General features: G+C 41.3%; 1 protein-coding gene across 4 annotated transcripts; it reads right to left on the minus strand.

Annotated features, from left to right (window-relative positions):
- Nucleotides 1–1,151: 1,151 nt before the first annotated feature.
- Nucleotides 1,152–14,995, minus strand: LOC106955134 (homeodomain-interacting protein kinase 1-like). Of its 4 annotated transcripts, none has more exons than XM_015045124.1 (18): nucleotides 14,663–14,995; nucleotides 11,678–12,408; nucleotides 11,402–11,593; nucleotides 11,141–11,322; nucleotides 10,899–11,022; nucleotides 10,676–10,795; nucleotides 9,947–10,033; nucleotides 9,661–9,845; nucleotides 9,400–9,550; nucleotides 8,520–8,706; nucleotides 7,511–7,629; nucleotides 5,849–5,983; nucleotides 4,751–4,908; nucleotides 3,874–3,945; nucleotides 3,408–3,575; nucleotides 3,107–3,327; nucleotides 2,911–3,023; nucleotides 1,152–1,684 (listed from the first exon to the last, which is right to left on the minus strand). In XM_015045124.1, exons 2-18 carry the CDS (start codon nucleotides 12,404–12,406, stop codon nucleotides 1,184–1,186), a joined length of 3,444 nt encoding a protein of 1,147 aa, XP_014900610.1. In that variant the 5' UTR covers nucleotides 12,407–12,408; nucleotides 14,663–14,995; the 3' UTR covers nucleotides 1,152–1,183. The 4 variants fall into 4 exon arrangements, with proteins under 4 accessions (XP_014900610.1, XP_014900609.1, XP_014900612.1 ...); XM_015045123.1 differs by having other exon boundaries at nucleotides 4,751–4,911; XM_015045126.1 differs by lacking the exon at nucleotides 5,849–5,983 and having other exon boundaries at nucleotides 14,663–14,994.
- Nucleotides 14,996–19,010: the final 4,015 nt, after the last annotated feature.

The raw sequence follows: 19,010 nt of genomic DNA on the forward strand, positions 1-19,010 counted from the left end.
TTTCGCTGCCTGCGTGTGTCGGCAGATCTACTCTGCCCCCCAAGCCCCTCCCACCACCGTTTGGCCTGAAAACAGACAATAGGAAAATTCGCCTCAGACAGCTGGGAGTGTCTTCCCGACACACTGTTACATAAATACGTCTTTGTGCAGAACAGGGGGTGTTTAGTTTGTTACAGCTTTCAGGCGAGAAAATAACTGGCCTTAAATCTGTTTTAGTAATAGTAGGTCCTAAAAGTCTGGATTCACATGAATACATACATTTTTCTTTCCAGTACACATGAAGCGAGGGGAGGGGGGGGGCTTTTTATTTTATTTACCCCCCCCACCCCAATTAAAAAAAAAAAAAAAAAAAAAAAAAAAAAAAAAGAGCTTTTCACATGATCGCTTCGGGAAGGAGATCACGCTCTGAACTTTAGCAGTACATTCAGCACTCAGTTTTAAAGTTCTCTATTGCATACAAACATGATCGATCCGTCCGAAACGCCGTCACTACAGGAACACAACAACCACGATTTAAATAAAAAAAACAACAACAAAAAAAAAAAAAACACAGCCATCACAGTTTTCGCCGCAACTCTTCTCTGAACATCTTGGCGGAGCTTCCCCTTCCATAAACATCATAATTTAAGAAAACAGTAAAACGACATGAGTAAACAAACATGGGAAGGAGTGGGGATGGGGAGGGGAGTTACAGTATTTATGTTCGCTAAATAAATACAGGGCTTCAAGGGATTAGTGTGGAAACTTAAGGCTCATGAGAAACTAAGGGCTTGTTTTTGAGCATTTCTGCTGCTACTGACAGGAGGAGGATCTCTCTTCACAACAAAACCTCAAAATAAACATCACAGTTTTATTTTGTGATGTTTTTACATCACAAAATAAATTAACATGATGCCTTACAACTGGATCGACTAGGATGGGGGATAAAATATGAGCCATGGGTGGGTGGGGGGGGGGTATTAAGATACATTACAAATAATACCAAAAGTCATTTCAAATACACTAAAATAGTCCAAAAGAGCATATAGATAGCTAGGGCTGAAATGCTTTCTTGTGGTTAAAAGCAGCAAACAATTAAGTGACAGACAGTAATTCTTAAGTTTCAGTGTCCCTTTGTGATAGTATGCAAGTGGGGCAGTAGATCATCTCTACCTTTTTTTTTTTTTATAATTGCATTGGTTCCCTATAGGTAGGGGTACTGTGTGAGGCGCCTGGGGCTCAGCTGGTAGGCGCTGTACGCCTCAGCTCGGGGCGTCACGCTGACGTAGGGTGAACCGGCCGCAAACTGGTGCTGGTAGGCGGCGGGCAGGCCGTGCAGCAGGCTGCTGACCGACTCCTTGCGACCGGCCGAGTCCCTCCTGGAGGACGACGAAGATGAGGCGTACGTTGCTGCATAGGCGGAGGGAGAGTGTCCGTGGCTGCCGTGGCCCCGGCTGAGCAGCTGCTCCATGGCCTGGGAAGCCGAGGAGAGCGCCGTGGAAGCTGGGTAGGTGTACAGGCTGGCCGCTGCGGCGGCGGCGGCGGCAGCGGCTGCGGCGGCCGGGCCCGGGGCCAGGGCCGTCACTTCTGGGAAGCTGTAGTGAGAGGCGGGAACAGCCGGAGGGAACGTCTGCTGGCGGTGCAGAGAGGAGTCGCCGTGGGAGACCAACGAACGCTCCTGAGACGAAGAAACCACCGACTGAACCTAAAACAAGGAAAAAAATTATTCATTATTGTTGGATCAAGACAAAGTTATAAACATCCATGGAATACCAAGAAGATCATTTCCAAACCCAGCTGCCATTATAGCTTCGTCCAACAGGGGGCAGCTTTGGCTCAGTCAATATCCTCTCCTCTCTTAGGTCATTCTTATGCATTTTAGTGAAACTAAGACTTCCTAAAAAGTCCGGGGAGTAATTTGTAAAAGTGTAAATCGAGTTTGCTCCTGCCTTCAGTTACAGAAAACTGAAAGGACTTGCAACAAAGTTCAACTACTCTGGTGGATTCTGCATCCTTTAGCTGACGCCACAGTTTGCAGAACGATTACAAGGATCTCATTGGGTTGAAGGCTTAGATCTGCCTCAGTGAAAACAGTCAACACAAACTAAAGCAGAACGCCACACCTATAGAAAAGCTCAACTTTAAAGGAGGAAAATTACACGTTTAGTCGAGCCAGAGTCCACAATCTGATATAAATGATAATCTGTGAGAAGATCTGTGATGTTACAATATTACATCGAGACGCAACATGCTTTGGTCAAAACAAAGACTGTATTATGAAACTAAAATAAAAGCTGTATTGTACAAGATATGACGCACTGAACGTGGCAACAGGGTGCGATACGGAGACGACGATGCCTCATTCCAAACTCCAGGAATATTAATAGGAGCCAAGCCACAACCTGGATGATTTCATCTCCTGCACCGTTTCCCCCCCCCAAGCAAAATCTACTGTAGTCTGGCACAAAGACAGCGTTTAAATAATTATCGTCTCTCCCATCCAGTGATAGAAATATACAGAAATTGTTCACAAAATACCCCAGAGACACATGTTCATGCTTTATTGCTGAACTGGAAGTGCCTCAATGCTCCAACGGCCCGTTTTTGTGCTTTTTCCCCCCCCCCCCCCTTCTCTGATCTGAAAACTGCAGAAAACAGAGGAAAGTCTAGAAGAGCAAGTTGCGCAAGATATGACTGCAAAGTGAAGCTGCCTTTTCAAATAAAAATGTTTTTTTTATTACTACTTATTTTAATTTATTTATCCACTGATGATAATGTCAGTGTTATTTCATTCAGTCCACCCACATTTTCTTTCCTTTACACTAATGCACCCTTGCTATGGATTTTGTCTTGTGATGTATAATTAATATTAAAAAAAGAAAAGAAAAGAAAAAAATTGACACAAAACAAACAAACAAGACGAAGCCTCACCTGGCTGAGGTTCAAAGGGTGAGACTGGCTCGGGACCAGCGCAGCTCGGTCCAGGCTTTCCCCGGAGCTGCAGGGCTGCCGGTTGGATGATCTTTTTGGCTTCATGTAAGCACCTGAAGGTCGACAGGATAGAATCGTTATCCATTTATCATCAACGCTTGGAATTAAACTCGACCGACATCCGCAGCGCCCTCACCAGTCTCCACGCGGCCGTGTGAAGCCGCCGCCCTCTCAAAGGTCTGGCTCTTGACCGAAGGAGCCACCACTGCCAGGGACTTGGGCTGCCGGGACGACAGGGGGCCGGCGGCGTTCAGGCTGCGAGGCAGCGGGGTCAGCGGGCTGGTGGTGGACGAGTCAGAGTCATGCACCGTGACGCAGCTGATCACGTTGGTGCGCTCGGTTCGGCTCAGTCCAATACTAGACGGATAAATATTGGTTGGAATATTTCGGTCCGCAAGCAGTCAGGAGTTTGAGGCAGAGCAGAGAGTTGGACTCACCTGGCCGGGTGGAACTTGCGCTCGTCTTCTGTGTCTGTGTCGCTGTGAATGGTGATGATGCTGACCGCCGGGCTGGGGGTGTCCGAGATGACGATGGGCTGGGACAGGGCCACAGAGGAAGTGGGCGGGGTCACGCCGCTGCTGAGGATAGATGTGGTGGATACAACCCTAGATGGAAACAATTTTTTTAGTTTTTTTTATTTCTCTCCATCCAGACCTGGCAACATTTTAGAACTGACGATGAAGGTGTGGCGGAAATTATTTCAGATTATTTGAAGGTTTTTCTGACATTTCACCTCAACTCATCTAATCATTTTTTGTGTCCTAAACAGAAGCTGTTGTCACTCAAGTGTCACCGAGCCTCTCACGGGCTCCGTGCAAAGTTAATTAAGGGATTACGTTTGCCATCATCTGGCACAACGCCATTTCCCAAGGGAAGCCGCAACCATTTGAAAACCTTACAAACCTGTTTCTGTTCTCCCCACACCGGGCTTTTCCTTTCTTTCTCTCTTGCTGCGTCCTGGCTTGAGATCCGTTTCTGTTGGGGGATAACAAATTAAAAAAATGAGCACGGCAAACAACAAGAGAAAAAAAGAAAAAAACGAAGATGGCGAAGATACAATTCTGAGGAATTTGGAAAGACAAAGACAGAGAGAGATATAAACATATCACAGCCTGTCAACATTTTCTAAAGTAATTGTCTGTTCCTTGGCATAAAATATACTGAGCTGACTTATTCATAGCATCTTAATAAAATGATGCAAAATGTCATCTTTGTTTATTTTTGGGATGATGATTTCTAGTTAAAAAAAAACAAAAAAAAAACTCACCAACATCTGAGACACTAAAGAAAATGAGCTTAAAAAAGTTTTTTCTTAATAGCAATTAAGTTCATTTTGCATGACAAAAGTACTGCTTTCAGCATTATTTAGTCAGAAAGTAATAATTGAAAGCAATAAAGAGGAATAAATATTAACTAAAAAAAGTAATGCAATATTCAGCTTCTATATTTCTGAGTTCTTTCCTTTTTTATTTGTTAACTATTTGTTATTGTATTAAATAATGTCATAATGGTCCAATGTTGAAGACTACTGACTAACAGTGTTAAATATGAAAAAAAAAAAAAAAAAAAAACCCTCAATTTCTCTAGAATCATTTTTAAAGGCCTGCCTGTCTTCTTCCCACACTCTGAGCTTTTTCCCCTCCAAACATGGAGTCTCATTTCTGACCTACAGAAGCCAAAATGGCATCAAATCAACATCGAGACACTAAAAGAAACGGCAAGTACACCAAATTCCTTGTCGTCCCACAACCCTGCGGCATGTTTAAACCGGTTCACCCACCGCCAGCTTTGTCCCGTCTGCACAGCGGCGCCCGAGTGAATGGCTTCCAGGGGAGATTCTGTGACGTTCGCCTGGTGGGCGGAGCCATGGATGGCCACACCTGGGACCTGCTGCCAAGACGAGGGGATGAGGATTTGTTGGGTACCAGTTGGCCAAGCCTGCTGAGAAAGACAAAAAGACCCATGAGTAGATGCACCAAGGTAGATACTTAAAAATGAGAATCGGTTTTCTAATTGCTGCCATGGGCAAGACGTATTAAGCCATGCTGAGAAATCCACAGACTAAAAAAAAAAAAAAAAAGTAAATAAATAAATACAAGCCAGTTGCTGGGATCGTCTACAGGCAAAAGCACAAAGCCAGAGAAGCGAGCAACCTTTCCCAAGCCATTCCTTTAATTCTAGCATTGGCCTGCAACAAATTCACAGGATGAAACCATGCAAAGCACAAACAATGAAGCGCTGTAAACGGATCAGATAAAGAGTCGAGTATTTACAGAACCGCGGTGCCTGTTAAAGAAGATCCAGATTAGTTCAGTCCCCTGATGACAAAACAGTCTGCTGATCGTAAATGTTGGGAAAGAGCATGCCACATGTTCAGGGGCTGAAACAGAAGAGGTGTGTGTGAGAGCTCTTAGTGGTCGCAGCTGCGACCTCCGCTGCTGGAAATCGATGGCAGGACAGGACAAAGAGAAGCTAACAAGCAAAGCGCAGACCAACTCAGCAGCGCATGCGCTCCATGCCCTGAGCACACCTATTGGGGGAAGAACTGGGGAATGAAAATGGGTGGATGATGAAGGGAATAAAAAAGGGGAAATGTCATCAATTTTGACGTCATGTTCAAACACCAAGTTTCAAAAAAAGTAAAAAAAAAAAAAAAAAAAAAAAAAGGCCTCGTGGTTAATAAGGCGGAATTTGAGCATGGACCAACTGTGATACGTCCGTACGCGAGATTGGAAACTACGAGAAGGACGAGCCCCATACAACGTGTGGCACAGGAGGAACGGAGAACTTGCAAACGAATGGAGCGACAGAATGGGGAAGGAAAGCTGCTAGTGTTAGTGAGTGAGACATTCTCCACAGGATGCCGTCGGTGCTTTACCAGCACAGTGGCCGTGTGCTCCAGGAGGGCTGGCCGACCCACCCCGGGGCCCAGCCCCAGGGGCAGGGAATACTGAGGGGCTATGCCTGGTGGGGGTGGGTGCAAGGTGGCCACCATCAGGGGTGTGCAGGAACCCTGGAGGAGGAAGGGAGGATAGAGGAGGGAAGTGTTAGGTGAAGAGTAAAAAAAAAAATACAAGGTCAGGCCCTGCAGCCCTGTGATTGGCTGAGGGGAAGCACAAACAGATGCAAAGAGACGGACAGAGGGAACACTGGTCAGCTACGTGACTGACGTAGGAGTACTCAACACCCCCCCACATCTCAAAAAACACTCCAATCGGCTCTGAAAGCAAATCCACAAAGAGCCGAAGCGCAACAGAAGGACAAGCAACTTCATGTACACAACCTTTGAAAAACCTAAACTGTAAAACCGACAAGATTTTTTGCCTCCTTTAAATCCATGTAGTCAGAGGATTATCAGCTAAGCACAAAATGTGATAAAATCATGTTATGTTTCTTTTACTATTCACATATAAGAAAGTCAAGATCAAACATATTTTTGATCAACTTTGTGATCAAAACCCTGAAAGTCCATCTCCAATTTATCAAGACTTCTTTTTTTCTTTTTTTTTCTTTTTTTAGCAAGGTCAGACAGTGTTTGCTTAGCACACTGAGAACAATCATTACCAAAGCGGGAATTTTGGACAGAATATATTTTGATACATATTTTCCCAACTCTAAGTTGTGTAAACTTCAAGGTTTATGGGCTTAAGCGCAGAGTATGAGGCGAAGCATAATGAGGGAGAGTGAGGCCTAAGGAGATCAGCACCCTGGATCAAGGTATCCAAAATTACTAGGCAGCTAAATTGGGGGGGAAAAAAGGTTTAAGAGACTCTGAAAACTTAAAATTTGCAAAAAGTCTGAGCGGGATCCAGCACTGTTGTGATAAATAATAAAAAAAACCCATCATTTTTATTTAAAATAGTTAACAGGTTCCAGAGAAACGCGACTGCAGCAATTTTAGAAAATACTTTAAAACAAATTGCTAACAATTTCCCACAATACACAGTCGCTAACATGTGACCATCTCTACTAAACTGGTTCCAGTAGCAGACTGGTGCTCGAGTTTACTAAACACCAGTTCTTTGAGTCTCCAACCAGAAACCTTCACCCTGGTACCAGTAACTCTGCAGCTAGCCAAAGGAATGAGCTTCTTTATTCAGGAACCAGAGGCTCATGGGTAAATGTAGCCAAGAAAAACATTACGCTCATTTTATATTCACCCGTCAGAGTTTAAACAGCTTAATGCTCGTGGCTGATTGTTTTTCCCTGAACCTGTAAATGTTATTTCTGATGACTTAGCTTCTTTAAAATCACCTTGCTGCATTAAATTTAGCCGTCTTTAACTCCAGTCCTTCAGCTCCCCTAGTGTTGAAAATCACAAATCAGCAGTTAATGGAAATAAGAGTAAAAGTTAACAGCTGAATCACTGTTGTTCTTATTTATTTATTTTTACAATTTGACTTCTATAAACATTTGAAAGTCCTGTATCTTGTTTCCCAACCCTTTCGTGTTGATGTAACACATAGAGTCTAGCAAAAACCACTGAAGGTTATAGTGATAATGTGAAAAGAACATATTCGAATACCATAAAAATGCTTACCTGGGTGAGCATACTTGGTTGGATCTGCAGTGACTGAGCAGACTGGTTCTGAGGTACTATAGGTACAGAGTTCTCCACCCTGACAGGGAAGCTGGAGCTCTTACTCGATGGTTGTAGCCCTGAAAAACAAAACAACAATTGAAACAAAAACACAAAACCAGGAAAAAAAAAAATCAAAAGATTATAAAAACCAATTTTTTTTCAAATAAAACTAAACCCTATTTTTACATTCAGTTCATTAGCATATTTGTGAGAATGCAAGGCTTCTATAGTACAATGCATTTCAAAGTGGAGGCTGTGATTCCCTAGGTGGCCACCAGGGGGCGATAAGGTGGCCTCAGAAACTTGGTAAGATGAAGGAAACAAATGTAAAAGTAAAAACTGAATATATATATATAAAAAATACAAGTTAAAATAACTTAAAACTGAACTATGTATATTCAATATTAAATATATACATTTATAATATTTGTCTTTGTCATCCTTCTGATCAAGTTGCTTTCGCCTCAAGCTAGCACAGCACAAAGAAAAATGGACAAGTGTATGAAACAAAGTTTAGATTTTATTTTACTTTATTGGACAAGACTCGTGTTGGAACTGTGGGATAAATATAAAAATATGTATATTGCATATTTTCTTGGCATCAAGAGGGGACTGTGGCGGTTTTTGTTTAGCATCAGGTAAAACTTTATGACATCAGAATGAATAAAGTTATATTACCTGATAATAAAAATTTTACCATAGAATTCATGGCCAACTAAATTTAAAATGCATGAGGCAGCATTTATGCTAAACGACAGCAATAATTATTGAATAGTGAATAAAAGTGGGGGGAAAAACATTGTAAAAATTGATATTCTTTACATATTTTGAAGCATTTTCTGTGGGTTTCGGAAGGGGCAGAAGGTAGAGCATGAAAACCTTTGGGAACCACTGCCTTAGTCTAGTATTTGGGAATGCAGGACAAATTATAAGAGCACTGCTGTGTGACTATAAGTCTATGGTCTACCTTGAATAGTAGAGGGTGGACACACAATAAGGGTCTGCTGGAACGGTTCTGTCTGGGTACACAGCCCAGCAGGACGGGCTGGAAGTGGGACGCTTTGTTGAGCCAAACCAGGAATGTTGATAGTGGCCTGTTGGTAAAGAGCTGGCTGGTAGTTCAGCAAAGGCACCGCACCCCCTGCAGAAGGCACCTGTTGAGATGACGACACTGATCAACACCAGAAGGCTTAAAGGTTCAGGAACACGTTTGCCGTCATTCATCTTAGATACTTCACAGAGTCTGACAAACCGCAGCGTCAATGCTGACATAACTGCCCTGAAATAACTTGAAATGTTACTGTCCAGCTCAAGAGAACACCACCTTAGTGGACACGCTGCAAAAAACACAAAATGTTACCAAGTATGTTTGTTCTAGTTTCTAGTACTTTTTCTTATCAGTATTAAGAAACTGACTAGAAAAAAAATCTCCTCTATCTTGCTGAACTGCTGCTTGTAAGTTCGTTTTGTCTTATCTCGAGAGTACAAAGATATCTGCACTAGAAACTAGACCAAACATACTTGGTAAGATTTTGTGTTTTTACATAGAAAGACAAAAGATCTCTGCAATTATTCTTCTGTAGAAAGTGGCACAGTCTTTGAAAAGCTACACCTGGACTCTGCTGAAAACAATTTCTAACTTTTTGAGAAGAGTAGAAAGTACATTTTGATATCAGGATAAAGTGTTATAATACTTTATCCTGATACATGACATAAGCAGAGTCAAAGGCTTAAAAACCGGTTTATGCATGTTGACAGAGAGTAAAGAAAAAAAACAATGAACACCTACATTTAGTGTGTGCTATTACAGCCAGGTGTGCATACATATTTGCACGCACAGCTCCTACCTGGTTATGCTGGTTAAGCTGGCTACTGAAGGTAACAGTGAGGTTTCCTGCGGCAGCACTGGGAACTGCATTGGTGGAGTACAGAGACTTGCTACTGTCGTACGTGCTCCGGCGCTTGCAGATCTCCATATTTTGGAAGCATGACTTGACACTGGGGAGGGGAAAAAAAAAAGTTGGAGTGCCAAATATTTTAGGAGCGACACCTAGGTAAGCACTTTCTCCAAAAAACTGATTCGACTTCCCCTCCCCAACTCCACTTACTGTGAGCTGTGCGGATAATTTATTAGGTGACTCATCGTGACGAAAGGGTGGCCCAGCGTTTTCGTGGGAGTGATTCTTTTGTCAGCATCGAGACGAAGCATCCGTTTCAAGAGATCTATGAACTCTCTCCTGTCGGCTTTCTCAGCCAGCATGTCCGTCCCCTCCAAATGAGATGATAGGTTGACCTGAACGCGGAAAGTAATGAAAACGGTTTCATAATCGACAAATACTTCAGAAGATTTCCTAGACGTTAAAACAAAGTCTACAAACTAAAGACGAAGCGTACCTGCATCATGTCATCTAGACAGTTGAAGATGTACTTCCTGGCCTCCTTCGATTTGATTCCCATCTCCATTTCGTGCTCTGCTGGTGTCTAGGGCAAAAAACAAAAACAAAACAAAGAATGTAATGCATGTATATGTGTAGCGATAAAACCATTTTGGAATGATGAACCAAATTATGAGAGAACTTAAACATTACGGCAATTATGAGAGAATTTCAATGAAACAGTGCGTCAAGAAATTGGGGCAGGATTTGTTGACAGCTTTAAATTGTATAAACTTGTTGTTTTATGAGACAGATCAATGATCTGTAAAATAGGAAGTGCATGTAGGAAGTTTTATAAGAGCAACACAGATTTCTGCTTGATAAAGTTGCAATGTCATGTAATAAATAAACTTTTACCACTTCAAGTCTGTTATGTCTCTACTTTTGTTTTTAACCTCTAACGACTGTGTTGCACAATTTGTACAAAATTCTCTAAGAAATAAAATCTAAGCTGTGTTTCATAAAAACATTTTCTTCAATAAAACCCTAAAAATACCTTTAAAAAAAGGTTTGATTTGTTTTGGATGGTTAAAGTTTTCTCAGCTAAGCTCTAGTCTGTGCAGTAGATGACTTTATTATGCTACAAGAATATCTTAAAACCGGGATAATTTAGCAATGCTTCCATCTAGTCGTCATCTACTACATTTGCGTAGTAGACGTGTGTTAAGCTTTCGTATGCCATATCAACCTTAAGCCGCCACAGCGGGTAGCTGGAGTCCGGGCCTCGGTTGAAGAAGCGGCTGGTCTTGGTGCCGGCGCTCAGGAGGTATTCAGCTGGGAGGCCTTGAGTCTGAGAAATGTATCGGATCTGGAGACGCAGAGGACACGGAATCAGTTTGTTTTGTACGATCTACTGCATTCTCCTCATTTCGGATGATTAGATTTAAGATCTGACCAACGTCCACACTGACCTGGTCGTACTCGGAAGCTCCGGGGTAAAGAGGCCAGCCTAAAAACAGCTCAGCGATCACACAGCCCAACGACCACATGTCGATGGCCTCACAGAACGGCAGGCCCAAAATGATCTCTGGAGCCCTGGACGGCAGACAGCAATCAGCAATTAATGAGTGAAGTGACAAATCTGATCCCAAATGTTTTATTTATTTATTTTTTGTTTCCAAAATGACAGCTTGTGTCGAGATTAGTAAAATACCTGTAGTAGCGAGACTGTAAGTAGGTTGAGCACACAGCTTTCGACACGTGACTCGCAGAGCCGAAGTCTATGACCTTCACCCGGTACGGCTGCCTGATCGGGTCGACCAGCATGATGTTTTCAGGTTTCAGGTCCGCATGGATCAGTCCTAAACTCTTCAGTTTCATCAGTGCTGTGGCCACCTAAAAATGCAAACAGCTGTTAGAACTTCTTGAAATACAACGACGACGACAAAAAAAGAAGTCATTACGTTCAGCCGACCTGCTGCAGGATGGGTCTGATGTGTCGTAAGGGGAGTGGGCTGAACTTGCTGTGCTTTAGAAAGTCGTACAGGTTCTGCTCCAGCATCTCAAACACCAAGCAGGTGTGGCCCTTGTGTTGGAAGCATTCGTACGAGCGCACAAAATTGTACTCGTCTGCGTTCTCTGCACTCAGCCGATTCAGAATGCCCACCTGTGGAGAACAGAAACCGGCTGGTTAGAAACAAACGCTGGTTTTCCTGGAGATTCTACCTACTGAATCACGAACGCGCTTTACCTCGATTTGTCCCTGACGAGCGTATGAAGGATGGTTCTTCAGAATCTTGATTGCCACGATCTCATTGGTGCCCCTTTTCCAACACTTGGCCACTTGCCCAAACGTGCCCCTTCCCAGGAACTCTAGGACTTCGTAGCTGGAGGACATGGAGCAGAGGATCTCGTGCTGAACGAGCTGATAATCCCCCTCGCCGTTGGAGCTGCTGCTCTTGGTGGTCGGAGCCGAGTGAGGTATGGACTGGCCTGTGCCGCCTCCGCCGCCTCTGCCAGTGCGGGTGGAGTAGGTCGCCGCGGGAGCCGAGAGCTCCTCCAGGATTTGAACGCTGCCACACCCGCTCCCGCTGCCCTCGCTGACCTCCTCTAGCTTTCTCTTCTGGCCGTGCCTCTGGCTCCTCGCTTCCGACGTCGTCTCGTGATTGTACGACGAAGAGGTCGCCTGCTCGGGGACGCGTCGACTGGACCCGCGAGGAAGGCTACCTGTGCTATCAGCGGCTCGCACCACCACCTGGCCCCTGGAGCCCGTGGCAGCGGGAGGGAAGACGAGCGATGGCGCAAACGGAGGCACGGCCATGGCTGGGGTGAATGCGTACGCCGACTGGCCTGCTATGGAACCGTAGGCTTCAGTGGTGGAAACGTCCCAAACATTGCTCTCCACCTTGAGCTTCTTAACTCGGCAAAAGGCACTGGAGGAGATTGAAGGGGGAGAGAAGACTTGCAGCTGTGAACTCATTGCTGCAAGAAGGAAAAAAAAAAAAAGAGAGTTTTACAACAATTGGGAAAAAAAGGAAAATAATCAGCATCCCCAATGTATAATTGGGAATATTACCATACGTCTGTGGCTGCAGCTTTTTGCGCATAGCGCTGAATGTATGATTATGCAACTAGCAGCGATACCTCCTCCACAACATCTTATTTGCTTCTGCGAGTTGCAGATAATTTATACGAGAAATGTAAAGAAAACACACCCGGAATGTCGCTCAGCCGCCAATTTTTCCCCTTCGTGTTAGTGATATAGCTTGTGAACAGAGCTGAAATGTCATTAAGTCAAAACAAGAGTTGATTTACTTGAGAAAACAACTCTTGTTGACATAGATATAAATATATATACCATTTCTAAAAAAATAAAATGCTGTTTTGTGGAATGTCTGGAGCCCAGCAATAAATCAATAAATAACTCAAAAGTTTTAACAGAAAACTTTAAATCACCAAATACAGTGTAAGTAAATGTGACAGCTGGCTGAATAATGCCCCTTTAAAAGTAAATTAACCAAAAATTATACTCTTTTACTTTAAAAAATGTGTATAATTGATTAAAAATGCAGGAAAATATCAAATACATTTTAGAAACTGTCAATCTTTGTGATTAATGGGAGACTGCTTTTAAAGTTTTATTTTAAATCTGCACTCCCCAATTTCTGTGTGGAGTTTTAACTTTTTATTGCTGTCCAGAATATTGCTTAAATTATTCCAGTTTTGTAATTTTGGGTCACAACTTTTCACATTTTTATATGAAAAGTCCTAACTTTTCTGAATATATATGACATAGTAGTAGGGAAATTCTTATTGGGATGCACTAAGGAATTTTGATGCAGACTTTACCACTTGACCAACCTGTAAAAAACCCAACAATTAAATTTTTTACCAATAGGTGACCAACCAGGTCACATAACTACATATTTCTTGGGTATGAATGCTAAAGAAAACTCCAACTTTGATAGTTTCAGAATCGATGATATGTTCAAAAATCAAGCCAGCATTAAATTACCATTTAAATGACCAACTGAGTCATTATCCTCTTAGAATAAGAAATCCCCTGGTTAACAACACAAGCACACAAAACGGGACACTGTCCCTGCTCGCAAAATAATTACTGACAGGAAAGCTTGGAAAAAAAAAAAAAAAAGTATAGTTTTATATTTTAGTGGAAAAAATGAAATCAGACATCTAAGCTGATATGGATCTGAAAAAGGGGTGGGAGGGTCAGTCTCTGCTGGAAGCATCTAGAAACGAAAAGGACTGCTTATCTCATCTCAACATAATTATACAGAGAAACTTTGAAACGTGAGCATGGATGACAGTAGAGATGAACTGTGCACTAGAACACCGTCACACAACATGGGCTCCCAGACATCAAAGGCCTGTCCTCACAGGGAAAATGGAAGGACAAAAAAAAAAGAAAAAAAAAAAAGAGAGAACAAGGCCTGGACAATATACTCACCAATACCGACTTACATTAACATTCACAACGAAATCTGTCCAGATCTAATGAGATTAGGACAACTAAAACAAGCCCAAAACATTTTAATCTGAAGCTGCCAATGTGCTCTGTCGTTCAGAGAACATTATTATATTTAAATCATTAATTTCTCAGATAACAAAAGAGATAACAATATATCTAAAATATATACATTTTAGTTCTATGCGGACAGGTTGATTAAAAAAAAAAAACAAACAAAAAAAAACTTTGGAAATCGAAAGTGTTTCTTAATATAATCCATGCCTGTATAATTACATGCGACAAACTAATCAACAAAGCATCGTTATGAGATTGAAATACAGAAATTGTATTTTTAAGGATGGCTTCATGTGCTGTACCCAACTAAAGCAAAATTCACCACAATATTCTTTCAAAGCAGGTAAGTTTAGAAAAAAACCTTTACAAAGAGGTTATTACTGACAGGGTGTTGAAGAACAGATTTTCCTAACACTAGTGTTAGAATATATACATATATATGTATTAAAAAGTGTATCTATGAGTTTCTGTCAGTTTTTAGCCCAAATGTATCCATAAATATGCACACCCCTGAAAGATTTTTCAACCAAAATCACAAAGATTGTTACTCAACAGACTAAGGCTAGCATGCTAACGCATTATCTCTTGACACCCATGGCCTCAAAACTCCAACGTTTTAATACACAAAAATGAAACCAATGTTAACATATATGTATACATCCAAACTTACACGAATAAACAGTTGTAACCTACCGTTTTATGTCGCCTCAACAGCTTTAAATCACAGCTCCGTCCACGGTTTAAATCCCACTGGTCGGCCAGTTATCCGATTAGCCTCCGCTAGCTAGGCCTGCATTGTTTCTTCAGTCGAAGGCGAGCTGGTCAGCATTACAGCGCCGATTTCCCACAGGAAAAAGCCCAAAGCTCTCATTTTCTAGATAAATTAAATACTCTACTTCTAAAATATGTACAATTCATAGTTAAAAGATCGCTTGCTCTGCTCTTAAAATCCGCCCTCCGTGGAGTGGCCAAATCCACTTTTCTCCGGAACGAACCACGGCCTTATATCAGCTGCAAGCTTTACGACATGTCCGGTTTCTACCGTACTTACGGTAAATTTTCCAAGGCTCGGATGCAGCAAAAAAATAAAAAATAAAATAAAATAAACACATGTTTTTACATTTTTGGGAGAGAAACTGAAAAATAATACCAAACCTAGAGTTACAAAATAAATTCCAGACTCCTCTATATGTTACAGTGTCCTAAAAAGTGGAATCAGTGAGAGAACAGTAATATTGAGGAGGGTACCACATATTTACGGTAAAAATGAATTGACGTAAGTACTGGTAATTTTCCGGATTGCCTTGGAACTTTCTGCTAACGTTGGAACTGAGTGTTGTAATGTTTAGTCCTAAGTAAATACTCTTCACGCTGCTTTGAAAAGTTCATGTAACTTTTCTCTAAAAGATGTCAACTGCAGGGACAAACACTTTATTTGAATACATGGAAAACATTGGTGAATGTAGTAAGTTTTATTTTGTAACATATTATTAGAATACAGACAATACAAGTACAATTATTCTAGAAATCGAGTAGCTGCAGTTAAGTATTTACACTTTAATATCTTACGAACACAGATATAATTGTAATATGTGTAATTAAATTAACTATTTTATCTTAATTATAAATGCTTTTACTGCTACTTTTCTTGCGGTATTTGTAATTAAAATACCACAAGAGGAAACTCCCAAGCTTTTAAAATTGGAAGAAGTCCTTGTCGTCAACCTAATCTTTAACACACTTCAAGTCTGGACTCTGATTTCAGTAATCCTTGACTGATATTGTCTACTTTGAGAAAAAAGGTAATGTCATCATAAACAGGTTATTTAAATATCCCAGATCATTTACTGAAGTACTCAAAATGTGTGCAGAAATGATGTACATTTTAAACATCAGAACTAGAGTTTAATTTCATAATGGTGACCAATCTTTTTATGATTGTGTTCATGTCTATGTAATAAGGAATAAGTGTTTTCAAATATTTTCAAAGTGCAAAAATCTATTTCTTTTGCATACTTTTGACTACTGGACAAGTTTTGCACCTCATCCACATTCTAACCCACCACTCTCCAGTACCTGCATGTCATCATGAAGTACTTTATCTAGGCCAATTGGCAGGGGAAAGAATGAATATAAGAAAAATATACAACATAAGAAATAAAACATCACCCCAAAAAGAAATAGGTTAAAGTGCAAATTTTCTTTTTATTCTGATTTCATTTTACAGCAGAAATTATGTAAAGCATTCAGAAGACATATTCCACATATAAGGGCAATATTCAAAAACACTTTGCATGGCCTCAGCAACAAAATATTCTTTTTGAAAACATCAACAAGTTAGTGATGCTTGTGCATGCATGTTTGTAAAAACAAACAAACAAAAAGAAGGATCAAAAACTAGGCTACGAAAAGAAAGAGAGAAATGAGCGGTTGAGATCGGCATGAGAACACAACGGCAGGCAGGATGATGGTACAGCAGGAGATGAGAGAGAAAAGGGAAGACAGGGCGAAAGAGGAGGAAGGCAAGGAGAGGTCTAGCCGTAGGTTATCTATAAGGGTCTACCATTCTAGCATGCAATGTGGTGCTTGGCCACGCCCTCTTGAAACAAGGCCTGAAAGATTATACGGTTCGTTTCCAGGCGGACGTACGAGAACAGAGGCCACCTCTGTGCACGTTTTGCCACCTGTCTGCTATGACAAAGGTTCTTACCTGTGCAGTCTTTGCTTTATCTTAGTTACATACTCTTTACAGTCACCATCCTCTGCGAAACATGAGCCTGCTGATGGAGTTTCTGTGGTGTGGGATGGTACTTTGTTTGTTGTACAAGTTGTTGAACTGATGCCTGTGTGTGTACATATGTGAGGGAGTTTCACAAAGTCATCTTTAGCTTTGGTGGTGAGAGAGGGAGGACAGTTTAACGTCTGTTCAAGAGGAACTGTCCTCAACATGGCCGTCAGTTAGATAAAAAATAAAAATAAACTGAAAATAATAAACCCCAAACACGAAGATTGTTAAGATGATGGAGATGTATTACTTACAGTGCCTTTAAAAAGTATTCATAACACTGCAATTTTTTTTTCCTGATTTTGTCTTGTTTCAACTACAAACTTTAATGTATTTCATTGGGATTATTGGGTGGCTATGAAGTGAAAGAAAAGAATACACAATTTTCAAGATGTTTTAAAATATACCTCTGAAAAGTGTGGCAGCCATTTGCATTCAGCTCTCTTTGCTCTGCTACCTCTAAGTAAAGTGCACCCAGTTGCCTCTAAGGTCACACAAACGAGTCGGATGTTTTATAGAGAACATTCCTGAGCATCTTGAAGTCCAAGGAACAGAGAAGACAGGTCAGGGAGAAGTCGTGGAGAAGCTTAGAGCAGGGGAAAACTGTAAAACAAACCTTACAAAGACAAGGCTGTCCAGTCTAACAGAGTGGCTTAGCATAAAGAGCGTTAATCAGAGAAAGATTCAATCAGCTCCTAGTTACTTTAGAGGAGCTGCAGAGCATAAAGAGCGTTAATCAGAGAAAGATTCAATCAGCTCCTAGTTACTTTGGAGGAGCTGCTGAGCTCAGCTGGGGGAATACCAACCTGGCATCTATAGAAGGGAAGGTGACCAGATTCACGAGACGATGCATGAAGCTAAAAAGAGGAATAAATCCTGCGGAGAAAACCAAGAGTCTGTAAAAGACTTGGTCAGAGCTGAATTTTCCACTGGGATGATCCTAAATATTCAGTCAGAGGTGCAGCAGAATAGTTTAGATCAGAGCATATTCCGGGCTGAATGATCAGTCAAAACCCCAGATGTAAAATCTGACTGAGCTTGAACTTTTTAGCAAAGAAAATAGGCTCAATTTTCAGTCTCTTTAGGTCTGAAGAGCTGGTAGAGACCACTTAATGCAGCCTTAATTGCACCACTAAATTCTGCATAGAATTAATATGGCGAGTTGCATCAAATGCATATCACACTTTTCATATTTTTATTACCAAAAGATTAAAAGAAAAAAAAAAAAAAACCTCAAATTCAGGGATTGTAATACGACAAATTGTGAGAAAGTTCAAGGGTTTAATACTTTTGCAAGACACTGCAAGATACTCTAATTCAGAATAATCTAAAAAATTGCCCATTATAGGATCTTATGAGTACATTAAAGTCAAGAACATTTGCATCAGTGTAGTTTCTTATTACTTGCTTTGAATGTCATTTAAATTTAGACAAAATCTGAGTATTTTGCGTGTTTGTTTTTTTTTTTTTTTAAGTTGGAAGCTTGATCCATGACACACCTTAAGTGATTTTTTTTTGGGGGGGGGGTTATAAGAGCATGTGTGTCAAACATTCACATTAAATTTGAAGGTGCAGCACAGTGACTGGACAGATGTTATATTATAAACCACGCACGCACACACACACACACACACACACACGCACACACACACACACACGCACGTACACGCAAATGTACACAGCCTCCACATGTGGGACACTTGTGTTAATGCAATCCACATACCATCTCCCTGTTCTTCAACCCTGAGTATAATCTAAAGGAGAGATTTCATGCCTCCCAAAGACATAAGCACATGAGAGAAAGAGTGTGGCCTTATCTGCGTACGAGCCAGACTGTGTACGTTTGAGTTCCACGCTGTGTGTGTGAGCACATCGGAGTCAGAGACTGAGTGAAAGAAAAAAAAAATCCACAAAGAGGGATGTTTATGAAAGTAATTTAGCCAGATAAAGACTTTAGAGTTCTGTTTCAGAAAATGATTATTTTCTGGGAGTAAAATAAGAGTGAGATTCAGAAAATACATAAGTCTCTCAATACTGATGCTGCAAATTGGCTTATGATAGTGCCTCTCATAGACAGAAGCAGAATTCAATGTTGTTTTTTTTCCTCCTCTGATAAGTACACACAAAGGTAAGGGGCGATGCCGTCATATTTGTTAGCCCGACATAGTCACACATATGATCAATTAGGCCACGAGCGTCCATTCATACCAGACAAATTAGGGTTTTTAACAGAGAGCAGAACACTGTCAAGTTCAA

Source organism: Poecilia latipinna, unplaced genomic scaffold (assembly GCF_001443285.1).
Source record: "Poecilia latipinna isolate Pla-1442-1.1 unplaced genomic scaffold, P_latipinna-1.0 Scaffold708, whole genome shotgun sequence".
NCBI lineage: Eukaryota > Metazoa > Chordata > Actinopteri > Cyprinodontiformes > Poeciliidae > Poecilia > Poecilia latipinna.